This window comes from Loxodonta africana, chromosome 12 (genome assembly GCF_030014295.1).
Source record: "Loxodonta africana isolate mLoxAfr1 chromosome 12, mLoxAfr1.hap2, whole genome shotgun sequence".
In the NCBI taxonomy this organism is placed as follows: Eukaryota; Metazoa; Chordata; class Mammalia; order Proboscidea; family Elephantidae; genus Loxodonta; species Loxodonta africana.
Window position 1 is genome coordinate 65,364,221 of NC_087353.1, and position 16,695 is coordinate 65,380,915.

At 49.6% G+C, this 16,695-nt stretch overlaps 1 protein-coding gene across 4 annotated transcripts in view; it reads left to right on the forward strand.

Annotated features, from left to right (window-relative positions):
* Positions 1-11,354, forward strand: part of CLEC16A (C-type lectin domain containing 16A) — a 250,398-nt gene extending 239,044 nt beyond the window's left edge. For 2 of the 4 annotated variants that reach the window (XM_064295577.1, XM_064295578.1), the window contains exon 23: positions 153-11,352. In XM_064295577.1, the coding sequence (XP_064151647.1) occupies positions 153-490 (338 nt within the window). In that variant the 3' untranslated portion in view covers positions 491-11,352. Of the gene's footprint in view, positions 1-152 lie in introns of all 4 variants that reach the window. The other 2 variants (XM_064295579.1, XM_064295580.1) reach the window with 2 other exon arrangements.
* The last annotated feature ends 5,341 nt before the right edge of the window (positions 11,355-16,695 follow it).

The window sequence follows — 16,695 nt, forward strand, 5'->3', positions numbered from 1 at the left end:
CTCAGAGGAGACAAGCTGGGCCCCCAACGCTAGCCACTTCCCACCCGGATCCCCCGGGACGTACACCGTCGAGGACTCCATTCAGGACAGGTGCCAGTGTGGGCAGAGCGCAAAGAGCTAAGCACACCTGTGTTTTCTCTCCTCCCACCCAGATGACCCCATGACTCCCGAACAGCCCCAGCCTCACCTTCCCGACCAGGTGGTGATCGTCCACAAAACGGAAGCAGACCCCAAGCCTAGCAAGAGCCTGGGGAGGAATGCGGACACAGAAACAGCCACCCTGTCCCCTAGCCTCATCCCAGCCCCGCAGCCTACCATCTCCCTGCTCTATGAGGACACTGCCGACACGCTGAGTGTGGAGTCACTGACCCTCGTCCCTCCCGTGGACCCCCACCACCTCCGCACCCTCGCCACCATCCCCCCACCTCCCACAGCCACCCCAGAACAGGAAGCTGCCCCCCCAGAGCCAGCAGGCCCCAGCGAGCACTGAGCCAGCACTGAGGGCCCTGCTGGAGGGGACCCAGTGGAGGTGACTCAAAGGACACGTGGGGAGGCACCGCAGTGGCCCCCAGCAATCCATCGCAGCCACTCCTGTGCTCCCTTGAAATGGAAGACGAGCACTCTTTGCACCTCGTTACCGGCAGGCTGGACCAGCAGAGACATTCTGCAACCACAGATGACAGGGCAGGTGTGCCCATCAGGGAAGATGTCAGCTTCTTGTCTCTGAGGCCGACAACCCAGAGTGGGCTCCTGCCACGCCCCACTGTGGCCTCCTCGGTCCTCTGTCACCATCCACGGTGTGCCCAGAAGAAATGGGCAGGGCCACTTTGGGAAGAAACATGTAGAAGAGCAAATTTAGATAGACATCCGCTTCTGATATTTATTTCCTCTTTGGGCAGCAGATGAAAGTACTTATTTAAAAAGCTTCTATTTAAAAAGTCCAAAAAATCCTCCACCCTGAGGTTTGAAGTCATGTTAAAAGTGTAATATTACTGTTAAGATTTCATTTTTGTTTTCCCTTGAACTTCCCAGTGTTTTATTTTTGAGTTCGTGGTATGGTTTTCTCCATTTTCTTAAATGATTCTTATTTCCCTATTAGTCACTAACTCTGCCAGCCTGTGGAATGATAAAGTCCCTTTCTGGAAAGTTTGGATTATTTTTCAAAGAAAAATAAGGGAGATACACGTTTTCTCAGGTACACAGAGAGCTAAGAGGGCCGGAAGCTTCTCTGCTGTAGCCAAGAGGCCTTGCATGACCCAAATGAGATGTCATGGCCAGGGGAGGGTGCCGTCTGCTCCCCACCTCGGGCTGCGTTTCTCAGCTCTCTCTCACAATAACCAACCCAGGATAGTTTTCAAGCCTCATTTTCCGTCATTGCCATCTTTGTCTAAGAAAGAAACACCTGGAACTTTGGATGCCTTGGACCCAGAGGCTGTAGTGGAACTACAAGGAAGGGAAGCGATGGTCAACATCCTCCTGTGCACTGATGGCATGTGCATGTCCGTGTGCAGAGACCAAGAGCCAGATCCCACCCCAGCTGCAAGTCCATGACGTCCGGACATTTGTAGTCATCCTGAGGGTGCCATTCCTCCTCCCTGCTGCTGCTGCTGTTGCTGCTACTGCTGCTGCAAAGATGCAAGCTTGTTTGTAAAAGGAAAGCCCCATGGCTCCCTTCTCTATTTGGATTGAGTCTATTCGGGGAGGTATCAAATACCGCCCCCAAGACGTTGCTTTCTACTCAGCTGGCTCGGTGGCCAGACACAGAATGACTACTCCTCTCTGATCAGTGGTGAAACCTTATACGACCGCCCTCCAGGCCACAAATGTGTCCCTGGGAAGTGGATGCACACCCCAGGGTCAGTGTCAGTGTGGGCCTGGCGGTGGGACGGGTCTCAGGACATGGCTGAGAGCTTGTGACCTGTTTGATAGAGGACACAGAATTTCATCTTCATGGGAGAGGGGTCAGTGCCTGTGGGTGCAGCCTCCCCAGTTGTCAGAGGCCTTCCCGAGAAGGTGTGTCCACTCATACCATGGCCACAGGCACCTGGGCCTTTGCTTAAAGACCCAGCCTGGAAAGGAAGCCATTTAGCCAGGGCTGGCCCAGGAGCTTCGCCACAACCCCCAAGCACCCTTGCTGGTGAGGAGGGGAGCGCATGTCCTTGTCTGGGGGCCAGAGGAGGCAGGCAGCGGCCTTGGCTCTAATATGGGGCCCCAGTTACCCAGGTCTGGGCCATTTTGGCAGCCCGAGGTGCAACTGAGGGTCTTCGGGAGCAGCCAGCAAATGTAACAGCTGGCAGTGTGGGGTGGAGGGGGAACCTTTGGGAGAGCCCAGAGCTGGGGGCCTGGTGCCTCTGACCTGGGGTCAGCCGCAGAAACTCACCAACCCACCATTGCTACATCTCTGTAGAGTCATGCTGGAGCTGAATCCCAAGCACTCGGTGCCCTGGTCCACTCCCCGCAAGTCCACCGTTGGGTGCTCCAAAGCCCGGGAGCAGGGCAGCCACATGAATCCCCAAAGATCAGCTTTGAAAGTCGCTGTGGAGAAGTGAATGTCTCATCCTGGTTGGGAGCCCACCACACCACAGCATGCTGGTGAGGGCAGGTCAGATGAGCCTGGAGTGGGAGGGAAGGAGGAGCCAGGGGGCAGGCGTGGCCTCCGGGTGAAGGGTCCTCCCTGCCATGTGCAGGCCCCGTCCCTGTGCCCGTAACCTCTGCTTAGCCTGTCCTGCTTGTTGGCTTCTCCACGTAGAAGGCAGCCTCTCTCCACCACACTTGCTGAAGCCTATGACCTAAGTCTAAAGCAACCAAGGGGATAAGTGAAGAAACACACCCTTTAAATCTGACGCGCGCCACATTTCTCTGAGGTCCTGAGCCGGGCAAACTGAGTTCTGATCTTTTCATGATGCAATAAATGTGAGATACTTAATGTAGTCCTATCGGAATTTGGCACAAACTGCAAGAGTTCCTTATGTTCTTTGAGCTGAAAGTGTGTAAATAATCCTTGTCCCAGGGAGGGTGGGTGGGGCACTGGGAAACCTCATGCTGAGCTGAGGGACCATTCTAGGGAAGTACCTGCTTTTGCCAGCATGACTCATGCTTCCTGGGTACTGAACAAGGGTGGAAATGAAAACTGGAACTTCCTTGTAAATTTGAACTGGCAATAAAAGAGAAGAAAGTTCCCAAGAATGTGGTGTGCCATTCCTTGTAGAGGTGGTGGCGCCTCTGTCCAGCAGGTTAGGTGCTCAGCTGCCAACCCCTCAGCCTGCCACAGCCTTTCCCCGGCCCGCCGAGCCAGGTCTTGTCTTCGTTTCCTAAGAGGGCTACGGAGCAAGCCTACTTCCCAGGCTAGGAATAAACTACCAGGTGCCGGTGGCTCCATTCCGGAAGTGCCGCACCCCGTCCAGTTCAGTGTGCTAGGTCCATGTTTTGCATCAGTCACTTTTTGGGTGGGTGGTTCCCCTACCTGAGCCTCAGGCTCTGCATCTGTGGAGGTGGCTACAGAGCCCAGCACACCAAGGGCCCCAGGGGCAGCAGTGTTACTGCTGCTGGGTAGGGGTCTAGGGAGTGTGGTGTCCAGAGAGAGGGGCTCGGAAAAATGAAGGGCTTCCCCAGAGACAGAGGTGGGGTGACGTCAGTGCTCATCGGGCCCAGTTCCAGAGCACACAAACATGCACCCACCTGAGTCCTGGAAATCCCTGGACACTGGGGCAGAGGTTCTTTGGAAACTCGTGACACTCTGGCTTAAGTCTGGCCCTGAAATAGCCAAGTACCGGATGGCCCAGAGCCACACCAGATGAGGAGCTCTGCCACACCTGGGCCGTCGAAGTAGAGCCCAAGTTTGGCCCAAATGATAAAACTGGAATCCCCTCACACCAGGATCAAGGGGATGCTGACTGAAGGCGGATGGCCACTTCTGCATGCTCACTCCGCCTTGGGCACCCAAGCTCTGACCAGCTACCTGCCAGCATAACTCGAGGCCCAGCCCTGGAAGGAGCCCGGATCCCTTGAGTGGGGGGTTGGAATCCTGCTCTGCACTGTGGCCTGGTCACCTAGGGCATGTCACCGGATACCCTGGCTCTGGTCCAGGGCTCACCTGCATCCCCCACCCATCCCTCTCTGACTTGAGTCTCAAACAAGGGACTTGCTGGGAGGATGTCCAGGGAGAAGGTGGAACTCGGGCCTCAGGGAGGACAGAAGCAGGGCAGCAGCTCTACCCATGAGTCCACAGATTGTCTCAAGAAAATCAGACAACCCAGGGTCAGGGGCCTCCCCTCCAGTGAGGGAACACAGGGCAGACACCTGCAAGAGGTCTCCTACAGCGCAGCCCAGGTAAGGAAACTGAGGCTCAGTAGGGTTCAGCAACTTTCCCAAGGACCCCCAAACAGGAACCCAGGCCTGTGCCAGCTGGAACTCCAGATTGCTGTTCACACGCCCTAGAGTCATTGACAGGAAAAAGGAGGTAAAGCAGTGGTCTCCAGCCTGGAATGGGTGTTGGAATCATCTGGAACACTAGTCCAAAATCCAGAACCATGCCCCCCTCAGATTTAGGCCCCCGAGATGACAACAGGCTGAGAGCCCTTAGCCAGAGCCAGGCACCAAAGTTCTGCTCTGCCAAGCTCCAGCTGTGTGACAAGTTACCCCTCTGTGCTGGGATTCATCCTCAGCAACACGAAGAAGGCAGTAGGCCCACCCCACTGTAGTTAGGGTTCAGGGCCCTGCCCTCATGCAAAGTGCTCAGCCCAGGACAGGGGCTGCAAGAGCCAGGCCCTGGATAGCACTACCCACTCGGCGACAGCAACCCCACCTGCTGTCCCAGCCAGATTCAGACCTGGAACTCGCCATTTGCTTGTTTGGCAGCCTCTTCAGATCTCTGGTTCCTCGTCTGGAGACTAGGGCTGGGAGCTGGCCTCGCGGGGTTTGAGGCTTCAACCAGAGCATGTGTGAGCCCTGCCCAGCTCGTTGTGGGCCACAGCTGCTGCTGATGCTGCCCAGTGTCTGCCCTGGTGGGTGTGTCTGGCAGGCCTGTCTGTGTGTCCCCTGCTGGCTCGCAGAAGGCAGCAGTCCTGCTGTGGACTGGCCTCAAGTTGCTGCACTCAAGGGGAACTGCTTCCCCAACCAACTGCTGGAAACTCCCTTCCCTCCTGCCCTGCCTCCTCGTGGCTCTTCAGGGCAGTGGGAAAAAACCCGCCACATCTGAAGTGCTTTTCTCCAAAGCAAAATCGGTTCTGAATCACCAAGCCGGGAACATGCGGGGCTTCCCAGGAATCCGCTTCGAAGGGTGCAACGGTGCCCCTACCTCCTCCTAAAACCTGGCTAGGCTGGCCGATGCCCATCCTCTCCCATTTGCTCCAGACACCCAGCCCAGTTTGGTTTCCTTCTGGAATGGCAGTACCCAATCAGCAACCACCCCAACTCACGCTGTTCAACGCTGAATTACTTACTTGACTCTTTTACCTTTTAAATTCTATTTATTTAAAAGAGGAACTCTGCCGACAGTGAAATGGAAAACCAGTACACTTGCCCTAAATTAAAGGTACCATTAAAAGAAATACAATAAAGGTAAATCCATATAATTAAATTCTAACCAGGTCCCATTTCAGTGGCTGATTTTATGGAAGTAGATCACCAGGCCTTTCTTCCAAGGCACCTCTGGGTGGACTCAAACCTCCAACCTTTCAGTTAGCAGCTGATTGTGTTAACTGTTTGCACTACTCGGGGACTCCCTTCCCCCAGGGCTGACACCAAAAAAAGTAAAGTGACATCAAAAATGTGAACATGTATCAAGGAACGGTCACTGGGCTGTGTGCGAAGAATCCCCTTTCGCCCAGAGGCAGGCACCAGCTTTCAGGGCCGGACAGGGGGCAGGCCAGTGCAGCCCTGGCATGCCTGCTTCCCCGCTACTCAGCCCTTAACCCCTGTGTAGCCCTGTAAACCGAGACATCTTGAAAGGAGCAGGCAGGGGCATCCAGCAGGGTGCCCACAGCACAGCCTGGATCACGGAAGGAGCTTCAGGAACCGTGGTCCTTCCTTTAGCTATTGGTGGTTGTTAAACATACTTTATTGAGGTGACATTCACTTAGCAAAAAGTTATGATTTTAAAGTACGCAATTCCGTGGCTTTAGTGCATTTACGGGTTGCGCAACCGCCGCCTCTGCTTCCAAAACATTTCCTTCACTGCAAAGTAAAAGCCTGCACCCGTTAGCAACCAGCCCCCAACCCCCTCTTCAAGTCTCTGGCAACCACCAATCTGTGTTCTCTCTCTATGGATTTTCCTGTTCTGGGCATGTCATATAAGTGGGATCATACAATATGGACCCTTTTGTGTCTGGCTTCTTTCACTCAGCATAATGTTTTCAGGGTTCATCCACGTCATAGCATGTATCATTACTTCATTCCCTTTTATGGCTAAGTGATATTCCAGTGTATGGATAGACCATATTTTGTTTATCCATTCATCTGGTGGTGAGCATTTGGGCTGTTTCTACCTTCTGGTTATTGGGAACAGTGCTGTAGTGAACGTGTGTTTATAGGAATGGATTACCCGATAAGCAAGGTACAAAGAGGCTTAATTGTGTTTACTTTCTAATCTGTGGTGCACAATTTCACATGTTGTGCACTACAGATTAGTAAGTAAACACAAACCCGTGTATACCTTGCTTACTGTGATCCACCTAGTAAGCACAGCATGCAAATTTTTGTTTGAACACTTGTTTGCAGTTCTTTTGGGGTATATATGCTATGAGTCAACAATAATGGGTTTGGATTTTTTGTTGTTGTTTTGGTTTTGCTTTGTTTTGTTTTTGGTAATTCTATTTTACTGCTGTACTTTACCAAGCCTGATGCCCTTCTCCAGGGATCGATCCCTCCCAATAATATGTCCAGAGTAAGTGGGTTGAAGTCTCACCATCCTCACTTCTAGGGAGCATTCTAAAGTAGAGGGTTGGCGAAAAAGAGGAAGACCCTTAGTGAGATGGATTGAAACAGTGGCTGCTACAGTGGGCTCAAACATAGCACTGATTGTGAGGATGGTGCAGGACCGGGCAGCGTTTTGTCCTGTTGTACATAGGGTCACTCTGAGTGGGAGCCGACTCGACAGCCCCTAAGAACAACGACAACATAGGGTGGCTATGAGTCGGAATCAACTCCACGGCACCTGCCAACAGCATGGTAATTCTATGTGTATGTTCATGAGGAGCAGTCAAACTGGTTGGCACAGCAGCTGCGCTATTTTGCGTTCCCACTAGCTCCTCTAGTTTTTGAACAAGCGCCTGACAGAGAGCCTGCACCCACCATTCATCCAAGTGGCCCATCCACTCCTCTCCCCATCCCTGTCTTCTTTGATGCATTTAATTTATCTCTTATTCTAGTTTTTTCCACTGGTTGCTGAAATATTGCATAGTTCTGGTAGGGCTTTGGCAAAGAATAGAAAAAAGTATTTCCCACAATCCCACTATCAAGGGACCACCCCTATTGACATACTGGCGGATTTCTTTCCAGTCATTTTTCTATGCATTTTAGCAATTGAAATATACAGTGGATGTCATTTCATGTCCTGCTTTTGACACTTGACATCCTGTCTGAGCGTTTCCCATGTTATTGTCACTCTCAGTTTGTCATACTGTGTTGGCTTGCATATTGTTGTGATGCTGGAAGCTTTGCTACCAGTATTTCAAATACCAGCAGGGTCACCCATGAGGGACAGGTTTCAGCAGAACTTCCAGACTAAGATAGACTAGGAAGAAAGGCCTGGTAATCTGAAAATTAACCAATGAAAACACTATGGGTCACAATAGAATACTGTTGGCCCTCTGTATCCCCAGGTTCCGCATTCATAGATTCAACCGACTGCCAATCAAAAATCTTTGAAAAAAAAAGGTTCCAAAAAGCAAACATGAATTTGCCACAAGCCAAGCATGCCACATCACTGAAACCATGCAAGTGAAATGATGTGTAGCATACCCTGCTGTAGCCTCCCGCCGTTTCACAGATCCTCAGTCTCCCTCCATCTTGTTCGTTCACTACTTGTGTGCACACTTTGTTTCTTTGAAAAAATGGCTCCTAAAAAGCAATGAGGTGGTCAGAGCAGTCCCTCAAATGCTAAGTGTGAGGGGGCAGAGGAGAGCGAGAGGAAGGAGTGTCAGGCTAGTAAAGATGGCTGGCTAACTATGGAAAGCACTACAGCCTCAAGAGCTTCAAGATCACAGGTGAATCAGCATCGCTGCTGCCCAGGCAGCATCAGCGTCCCCAGGAGAGTTTCAAAAACTCCTAGAAGAGAAAGGCTGCCTTCCAGAGCAAGTCTTCGATTGTGAGGAGACAACTATTTACATAGCACTTACATCGTATGAGGTATTATAAGTCATCTAGAGATGATTTAAAGTATACAGGAGAATGCGTGTAGGTTATATGCAAATACTATGTCATTTTATGTAAGGGACTTGAGTATCCTCAGATTTTGGTATCCGCGGGAGGTCATAGAACCGATCCCCCTTGGATATCGAGGGACAACTGTATTGCCCGAGACTTGACTTACTTTGGATGCATCATCAGGAGGGACCGACTGCTGGAGAAGGACATCATGTTTGGTAAAGTGGAGTACCAGCAAAGGTGAAGGAAACCACCAATGAGATGGCTTGACAGAGTGGCTGCAGCAGTGAGCTCAAGCATACCAACAACCGTGAATGTGGTGCAGGACCGGGCAACGTTTCATTCTGTCGTACACAGGGCCACCATGAGTCAGAGCCTACTGGGAACCGAGACCCAGCTCAGAGAGGTCAAGTGACTTGCCTGAAGTCAGCTGCTGCTAAGCAGCGAAGCTAGGCTAGAACAAGAATAAACCGTTTAACACACTATCTACTACGTAAGCTAACACAAACAGAGGTAGAACAACTAAATAGGCCCATAACAAAAGAAGAGATTGAAAAGGTAATCAAAAAACTCCCAACAAAAAGTCCTGGTCCAGACGGCTTCACTGCAGACTTCTACCAAACTTTGAGAGAAGAGTTAACACCACTACTACTAAAGGTATTTCAGAGCATAGAAAAGGACGAATACTTCCAAACTCATTCTATGAAGCCACCATATCCCTAATACCAAAACCAGGTAGAGACACCACAAGAAAAGAAAATTATAGACCTATATCCCTCATGAATGTAGATGCAAAAATCCTCAACAGAATTCTAGCCAATAGAATTCAACAACTATGAAAAAAATAATTCACCAGGACCAAGTGGGATTCATACCAGGTATGCAGGGATGCGTCAACATTAGAAAAACAATATAATCCATCACATAAATGAAACAAAAGACGAGAATCACATGATTTTATCAATTGATGCGGAAAAGGCATTTGACAAAGTTCAACACCCATTCATGATAAAAACTCTCAGCAAAATAGGAATAGAAGGAAAATTCCTCAACATAATAAAGGACATTTATACAAAGCCAACAGCCAACATCATCCTAAATGGAGAGAAGCTGAAAGCATTCCCATTGAGAACAGGAACCAGACAAGGATGCCCTTTATCACCGCTCTTATTCGACATTGTTGGAGGTCCTAGCCAGAGCAGTTAGGCTAGACAAAGAAAGAAAGGGCATCCAGATTGGGAAGGAAGAAGTGAAAGTATCTCTGTTTGCTGATGACATGATCTTATATACAGAAAACCCTAAGGAATCCTCCAGAAAACTACTGAAACTAATAGTTCAGCAGAGTATCAGGATACAAAATAAACATACAAAAATCAGTTGGATTTCTCTACACCAACAAAAAGAACATCGAAGAGGAATTCACCAAATCAATACCATTTACAGTAGCCCCAAGAAGATAAAATACTTAGGAATAAATCTTACCAGAGATGTAAAAGACTTATACAAAGAAAACTACAGTACACTTCTGCAGGAAACCAAAAGAGACCTACATAAGTGGAACAACATACCTTGCTCATGGATAGGAAGACTTAACATTATAAAAACGTCTATTCTACCAAAAGCCATCTATAGATATAATGCAATTCCGATCCAAATTCCAACGACATTCTTTAATGAGATGGAGAAACAAATCATCAACTTCATATGGAAGGGAAAGAGGCCCCAGATAAGTAAGGCATTACTGAAAAAGAAAAAGTGGGAGGCCTTACTTTACCTGATTTTAGAACCTATTATACCGCCACAGTAGTCAAAACAGCCTGGTACTTGTACAACAACAGATACATAGACCAATGGAACAGAATTAAGAATCCAGACATAAATCCATCCACATATGAGCAGTTGATATTTGACAAAGGCCCCAAAACAGTTAAGTGGGGAAAAGACAGTCTTTTTAACAAATGGTGCTGGCATAACTGGATATCCATCTGCAAAAAAATGAAACAGGACCCATACCTCACTCCATGCACAAAAACAAGCTCAAAATGGATCAAAGACTAAAATCTAAAACGATAAAGATCATGGAAGAAAAAATAGGGACAACGTTAGGAACCCTAATACATGGCATAAACAGTATACGAAACACTATTAAGAATGCAGAAGAAAAACTAGATAACTGGGAGCTCCTAAAAATCAAACACCTAGGCTCATCCAAAGACTTCATCAAAAGAGTAAAAAGACTGCCTACAGACTGGGAAAAAGTTTTTAGCTATGACATTTCCGATCAGTGCCTAATCTGTAAATCTACATGATACTGCAAAAACTCAACTACAAAAAGACAAATAACTCTATTAAAAAATGGGCAAACGATATGAATAAAACATTTCACTAAAGAAGACATGCAGGTAGCTAACAGATACATGAGGAAATGCTCACAATCATCAGCCATTAGAGAAATGCAAATCAAAACTACAATGAGATTTCATCTCACTCCAACAAGGCTGGCATTAATCCAAAAAACACAATAAATGTTGGAGAGGCTGTGGAGAGATTGGAACACTTCTACACTGCTGGTGGGAATGCAAAGTGGTACAACCACTTTGGTAATTGATTTGGTGCTTCCTTAAAAAGCTAGAAATAGAACTACCATACGACCCAGCATCCCACTACTTGGAATATATCCTAGAGAAATAAGAGTCTTTACACAAACAGATATATGCACACCCATGTTTATTGCAGCACTGTTTACAATGGCAAAAAGATGGAAGCAACCAAGGTGCCCATCAACGGATGAATGGGTAAATAAATTATGGTATATTCACACAATGGAATACTACGCGTCGACAAAGAACAGTGAGAAATCTGTGAAATATTTCATAACATGGAGGAACCTGAAAGGCATTATGCTGAGTGAAATTAGTCAGTTGCAAAAGGACAAATACTGTATAAGACCAAGAGAAATAGTTTAAACTGAGAAGAAAACACTCTTTTGTGGTTATGAGACGGGGGAGGGAGGGAGGGTGGGAGATGAGTAGCCACTAATTAGATAGTAGATGAGAACTACTTTAGGTGAAGGGAAAGACAACACACAATACAGGAGAGGTCAGCACAACGGGACTAAACCAAAAGCAGTTTCCTGAATAAACTGAATGCTTCGAAGGCCAGCATAGCAGGGGCAGGGGTCTGGGGACCGTGGTTTCAGGGAACATCTAAGTCAATTGACATAATAAAATCTATTTAAGAAAACATTCTGCATCCCACTTTGAAGAGTGGTGTCTGGGGTCTTAAACGCTAGCAACCGGCCATCTCAGATGTTTCAATGAGTCTCAACCCACCTGGATCAAAGGAGAATGAAGAACACCAAGGACACAAGGTAATTACGAGCCCAAGAGACAGAAAGGGCCATGTGAACCAGAGACTACATCATCCTGAGACCAGAAGGATTAGATGGTGCCCAGCTACAACCGATGACTGCCCTGACAGGGAACACAACAGAGAACCCCTGAGGGAGCAGGAAAGCAGTAGGATACAGACCCCAAATTCTCATAAGACGAGATTTAATGGTCTGACTGAGACTGAAAGGACCCCGGTGGTCACGGCCCCCAGACCTTCTGTTAGCCCGGGACAGGAACCATTCCCGAAGCCAACTCTTCAGACGTGGATTGGACTGGACAACAGGTTGGAGAGGGATGCTGGTGAGGAGTGAGCTCCTCGGATCAGGTGGACACTTGAGACTATGTTGGTATCTCCTGTCTGGAAGGGAGATGAGAGGGTAGAAGGGATTAGAAGGTGGCGAAATGGATACGAAAAGAGAGAGTGGAAGGAGGGAGCGGGCTGTCTCATTAGGGGGGAGAGTAAATGGGAGTAGGTAGCAAGGTGTATGTAAGTTTTTGAGTGAGAGACTGACTTAATTTGTAAACTTTCACTTAAAGCACAATAAAAATTATTAAAAAAAAAAAAACGAACCGTTTGCCAAGCACTTTCTATGTGCCAGGCCCTGTGCTAAGTGATGGACATGCCTGATCTCAGTTCCTCCTCCCAGCAGCCCTTCCAGGTGGGTACTATTATCCCCACCTTATAGCTGAGCAACCAGTGACCCAGGGACACCCAGCTCAGAAATGCAGAGCCAAGGCATGAACTCTGAAGTCCCAGGCCTGACTGGCCTCTAGCCTAGTCTGAGGCTCCTGATTCCGGGCTCCAGGCCTTACGCCCTTTGCCCTCAGGGAGCAAGGCCAGGGCGGCAAAGAACAGAGGCACTTGAACTTGGGCTCCAGCTGCCCTGGCAGGGTCCCTCCCCGCACACCCTCCCAGAGAATTCTCAGGAACTGCTTGGAGCTCACCCTATCGCAGTCTTCACCTAAACCTGCTTATCTCCCTACTTTATCGACTCTGGCCTTTTCCTGCCAATCTGCCTGGGAGCCAACAGGCCTTGTGGGGCAGCCACTGCCAAAAAGCATTGGAAGCCAAACCTTTATCCCTGCCTGGGCGCAGAGCCTCCCCTACCCCTCCCTGGGATGCCTCAGTGGATGGGGAGGGTCTTGCTTCCCCAGTGATTCAAGCATTTATTCAGCGAACACTTATCAAGCACCTAGTGTATCCCCGGCACTATTCCAAGCCCTGGAGGTTTGGCAGGAAACAAGTCAGCCCTCCTGGAGCTGGTGTCCTAGAAGGGGAGGGAGACACTAAACAAAATACGTAAGTAAATTCTATAATGAGTTAAGGCAGCGCTGGTGGCACAGTGGTTAAGCACTCAGCTGCTAACCAAAAGGTTGGGAGTTTGAACCTACCAGTGGCTCCATGGGAAAAAGACATGGCAGTCTGCTCCTATAAAGATTACAGCCTTGGAAACCCTATGGGGTAGTTCTGTTCTGTCCTATAGTGTTGCTGTGAGTCAAGGGCAATGGGTTTGGGTTTTGGTATAATGGGTTAGAAAGTGCTGAGGGCAAGAGAAAATAAAATTTGAGCTGGGAAAGGGAGGCACAGGGGTCTGCAAGGAGAAGAAAGGGACTGCAGTTTTAAACAGGGACGTCAGGGAAGGTCACGCTGAGAAAGAACATTTGAGCAGAGACTGAAGGAGGCAAGGGAGGGAGCCTGGCAGATGTGTGGAGAAGAGTATCCCAGGCAGAGGGAACAGCCACTACAAACGCCTTGGGGTCTGTTGGAGAAACTGTGAGAGGCTGGTGTGGCTGGAGGGAAGCTGGGGGGTGGGGGGGCAAGCTCTGCAGGAGAAAGGCCTGGCGATCTGCTTCCATAAAGATTACAGCCTAGAAGATCCTATGGGGCAGTTCTACCCTGTCACATGGGGTTACCATGAGTTGGAATAAACTCAACAGCACCTAACAATAACAACAGGTCTTTTTCCTAGGAGTCCCTGGGTGGTGCAAACAGTAGGCGCTTGACTACTAGCCCACCCACTGGCGCCTTAGAAGACAGGCCTGGTGATCTGCTTCCAAAGATCACAGCCTTGAAAACTCTATGGAGCGGTTCTACTTTGTCACGTGGAGTCGCTATGAGTTGAAAATCAACTTGACAGCACCCACAACAACAATCTCATTTTATCCTCTCAATAACCCTGTGAGGTGGATACTATTATTTCCTCCATTGTCCAGATGAGGAAACAGAGCCACAGAAAGGTTATGTGACTTGCCCAAGGTCATAGAGCTAGGAAATGGTGTGGGACTGATTGCCACCCAGACAGCCTGGCTCCCTAGCCTGCATCCGGAGCCCTAGAGGCAGCCCTGGGTGGAGGCTGAGAGCCAACCTGACCTGGCCCCCATCCCTCCTGGGCTTGCCTCCCTCCTTCCTTGCCTCCAGCCCAGCAGGGAAGCCCTGGCGGCAGCCTGGGCCTGGTAGGCGGGCTTCACACACAGGCCCTGCCCTTGACTGATACCTGGCCCCATCCACATCTGCCGTGATGCTCTTCTCCTTGGCCCATTTCCCAGAGGGGGCAGCTAAGGCAGGGAAGAGCCAGTGACTGGCCCAAGTACTCTTCCCACACTGCCCCCACAGAGGACAGGCAAGGGGCAGCAGCCTTGAGGTGTGGGGACAGTGGTATCATCCACGGAGCATGGCCACGTCCACCTCAGCTGAAGAACCAGGGTCTCAGCAATGTCATCTCACAGCCCTGGCACATGAGGGCTCGATAATGGAGTGTGTGTGTGTGTGATCGTGCAGTGCCAAGGGCACAAGTCCTCAACCTGAGCCAGGAAGTTGCCTTGCCCAATTCTTTGAAGGAAATCTACAGGTATCCTGGTTCCTAGAAGGAAGCGCCACACCCGGTGTTTACCTGCAGGCACAGTGCCAGTGGCCAGATGGCACCTGTGGCCACGTGTCCACTTCCAGGGAAGGAGGGAGTGGTAAGGCAGCTTCAGGCTGGAGCTCTTGTGGGTCCAGCCTCCCTGGCTGCAGCACTCCAGTGCGGGGACAGGCCCTGGGGGTAAGCGAAAAAGAGGCCTGCCCCCCCGCCCCGCCCTCGTACCTCGACACCAGGCAGGGCTGCTTCCACCTATCCTGAGCAACACAGCCCCACTCGGAGCCTCAGTTTCTCCATCTGTATCAGGGCCACAATACAATGTTGTTAGCTGCCACCGAGTTGGCCCCAACTCATGGCGACCCTATGCACAAAGGAACAAAACACTGCCCAGTCCCACACCATTCCCATGATTGGTTTCAGATCAGATTGTTGTGATCCATATGGTTTTCGTTGGCTAATGTTTGGAAGTAGATCACCAGGCCTTTCTTCCTAGTTTGTGTTAGCCTAGAAGCTGCTATATTCAGCATCATAGCAAAGCGCAAGCTGGAGTTGTGTAAATTAAATGAAATCACATGTAGGGCCTGCAGACCTGTTTCCAAAGAGTCTGAACTTTATCCTGAGAGCAGTGGGAAGCCCTGGTGGAGTTTTTAGGGGTACAGGATATAATAAATAGAACTAAATTTCTAGCAGTACATCTTGGTAAGCTCAAAAAAAAGAAAATCAAATCCCTGGGGGCCAGCAATAAAAACGGAACTAACTTATCCAGATCAGTAAGTGAGAGAGGCCCAGACCAAGAGGCATGAATATTATCAGACTGGATGTGACCCTGAGGTGGGGCTGGAACTTTCTGCTCACCTGTAGCCAGGAGACCTGGCCTTGGACTGGAGCATGGAGGGGAACAGGAGTCGAGAACCCATTATGAAGGCGGGACCCTAAAGGGCTGCACCTTCCATGAAAGGGGACTTAGCTCTACCCACCAACCCAGGGTCAGGATGAACACCTGTCCCTGCCAAGAGAGCTAGGTAGGGGAAGAAGTTGCTCATGAGACATTGAAAGCCCAAGCCTGCCTCTGTGTGTGGGGAAAGGGTTGGAGGAATCATCTGAGGTCTGAGTTGCTGGAATCTCAAGCCAAGATATCACTATGAAAACTGGTCCCCAGCTGGTGAAGCCCCTGGAACATCAGCCAGAGCAAACACAACTGTGACATCCTAAGTCCACATCTCCCTGCTGCAGATGACCTCACAGTAACAACTTACAAACCACCAGAGAAATGCCAATATGAGGGAGAGGCCGCAGACACTACATGAGGCAGGTGGAGCATGTGTGCCTGGGTGGTCTATAGCAGCGCTTTTAACAGCACTGCAGGTGTCAACCTGAAATCGCTGGCACTCCAGCTTCAGAACCCCTCTGTGTTGGTTAAGATTGTGTGTCAGCTTGGCTGGGCCATGATTCTCAGTGTTTATATGTGATCACTCCCATGATGAAATCTGCTGTGAGTAGCCAGTCAGTTGAAGGGGATTTTCCTTGGGGATGTGGCCTGCATCTGAATGTAGGCAGATGTTCTGGCTTTTTGCTTGCTCTGGGTCCTGCAGCTGCCTCCTGTTCGTCTGACCTCCAGTTCTATCAGCTTATTTGCTGAGCTTGGGGTTCAGCGATCTTCACAGCCTACGGACAAGAGCCCTGCCCTCCAACCTACCAATCTTGGGTTCGCCAGCCCCTGCAGCTACATGAATCAGGAGAAGCCTTGCCGTCTTGCCTGCCAATCTTGGAATTGGTCTATCTTCACAGTCTGAGCAAGAGCCCTGCTCCCTGACCTGCCGATCTTGGGTTCACCAGCCCCAGAGGCTACATAAATCGACAGAAGCCTCTATCCTGATCCATGGGCTTGGGACGTTCCAGCCTCTACAATCATGTGAGCTATTTCCTTGATAAAAATCTCTGTATATATTTGTACACTTTACTGGTTTTGCTTCTCTAGAGAACCCAGCCTAAGATACCCTCCTCGTCTGCACTGCCAAATCTTTAGAAACTTGATTGAGCTTCTCACAAGTACCTGTGGGAGCATGGGTTTTGTTTTGAGG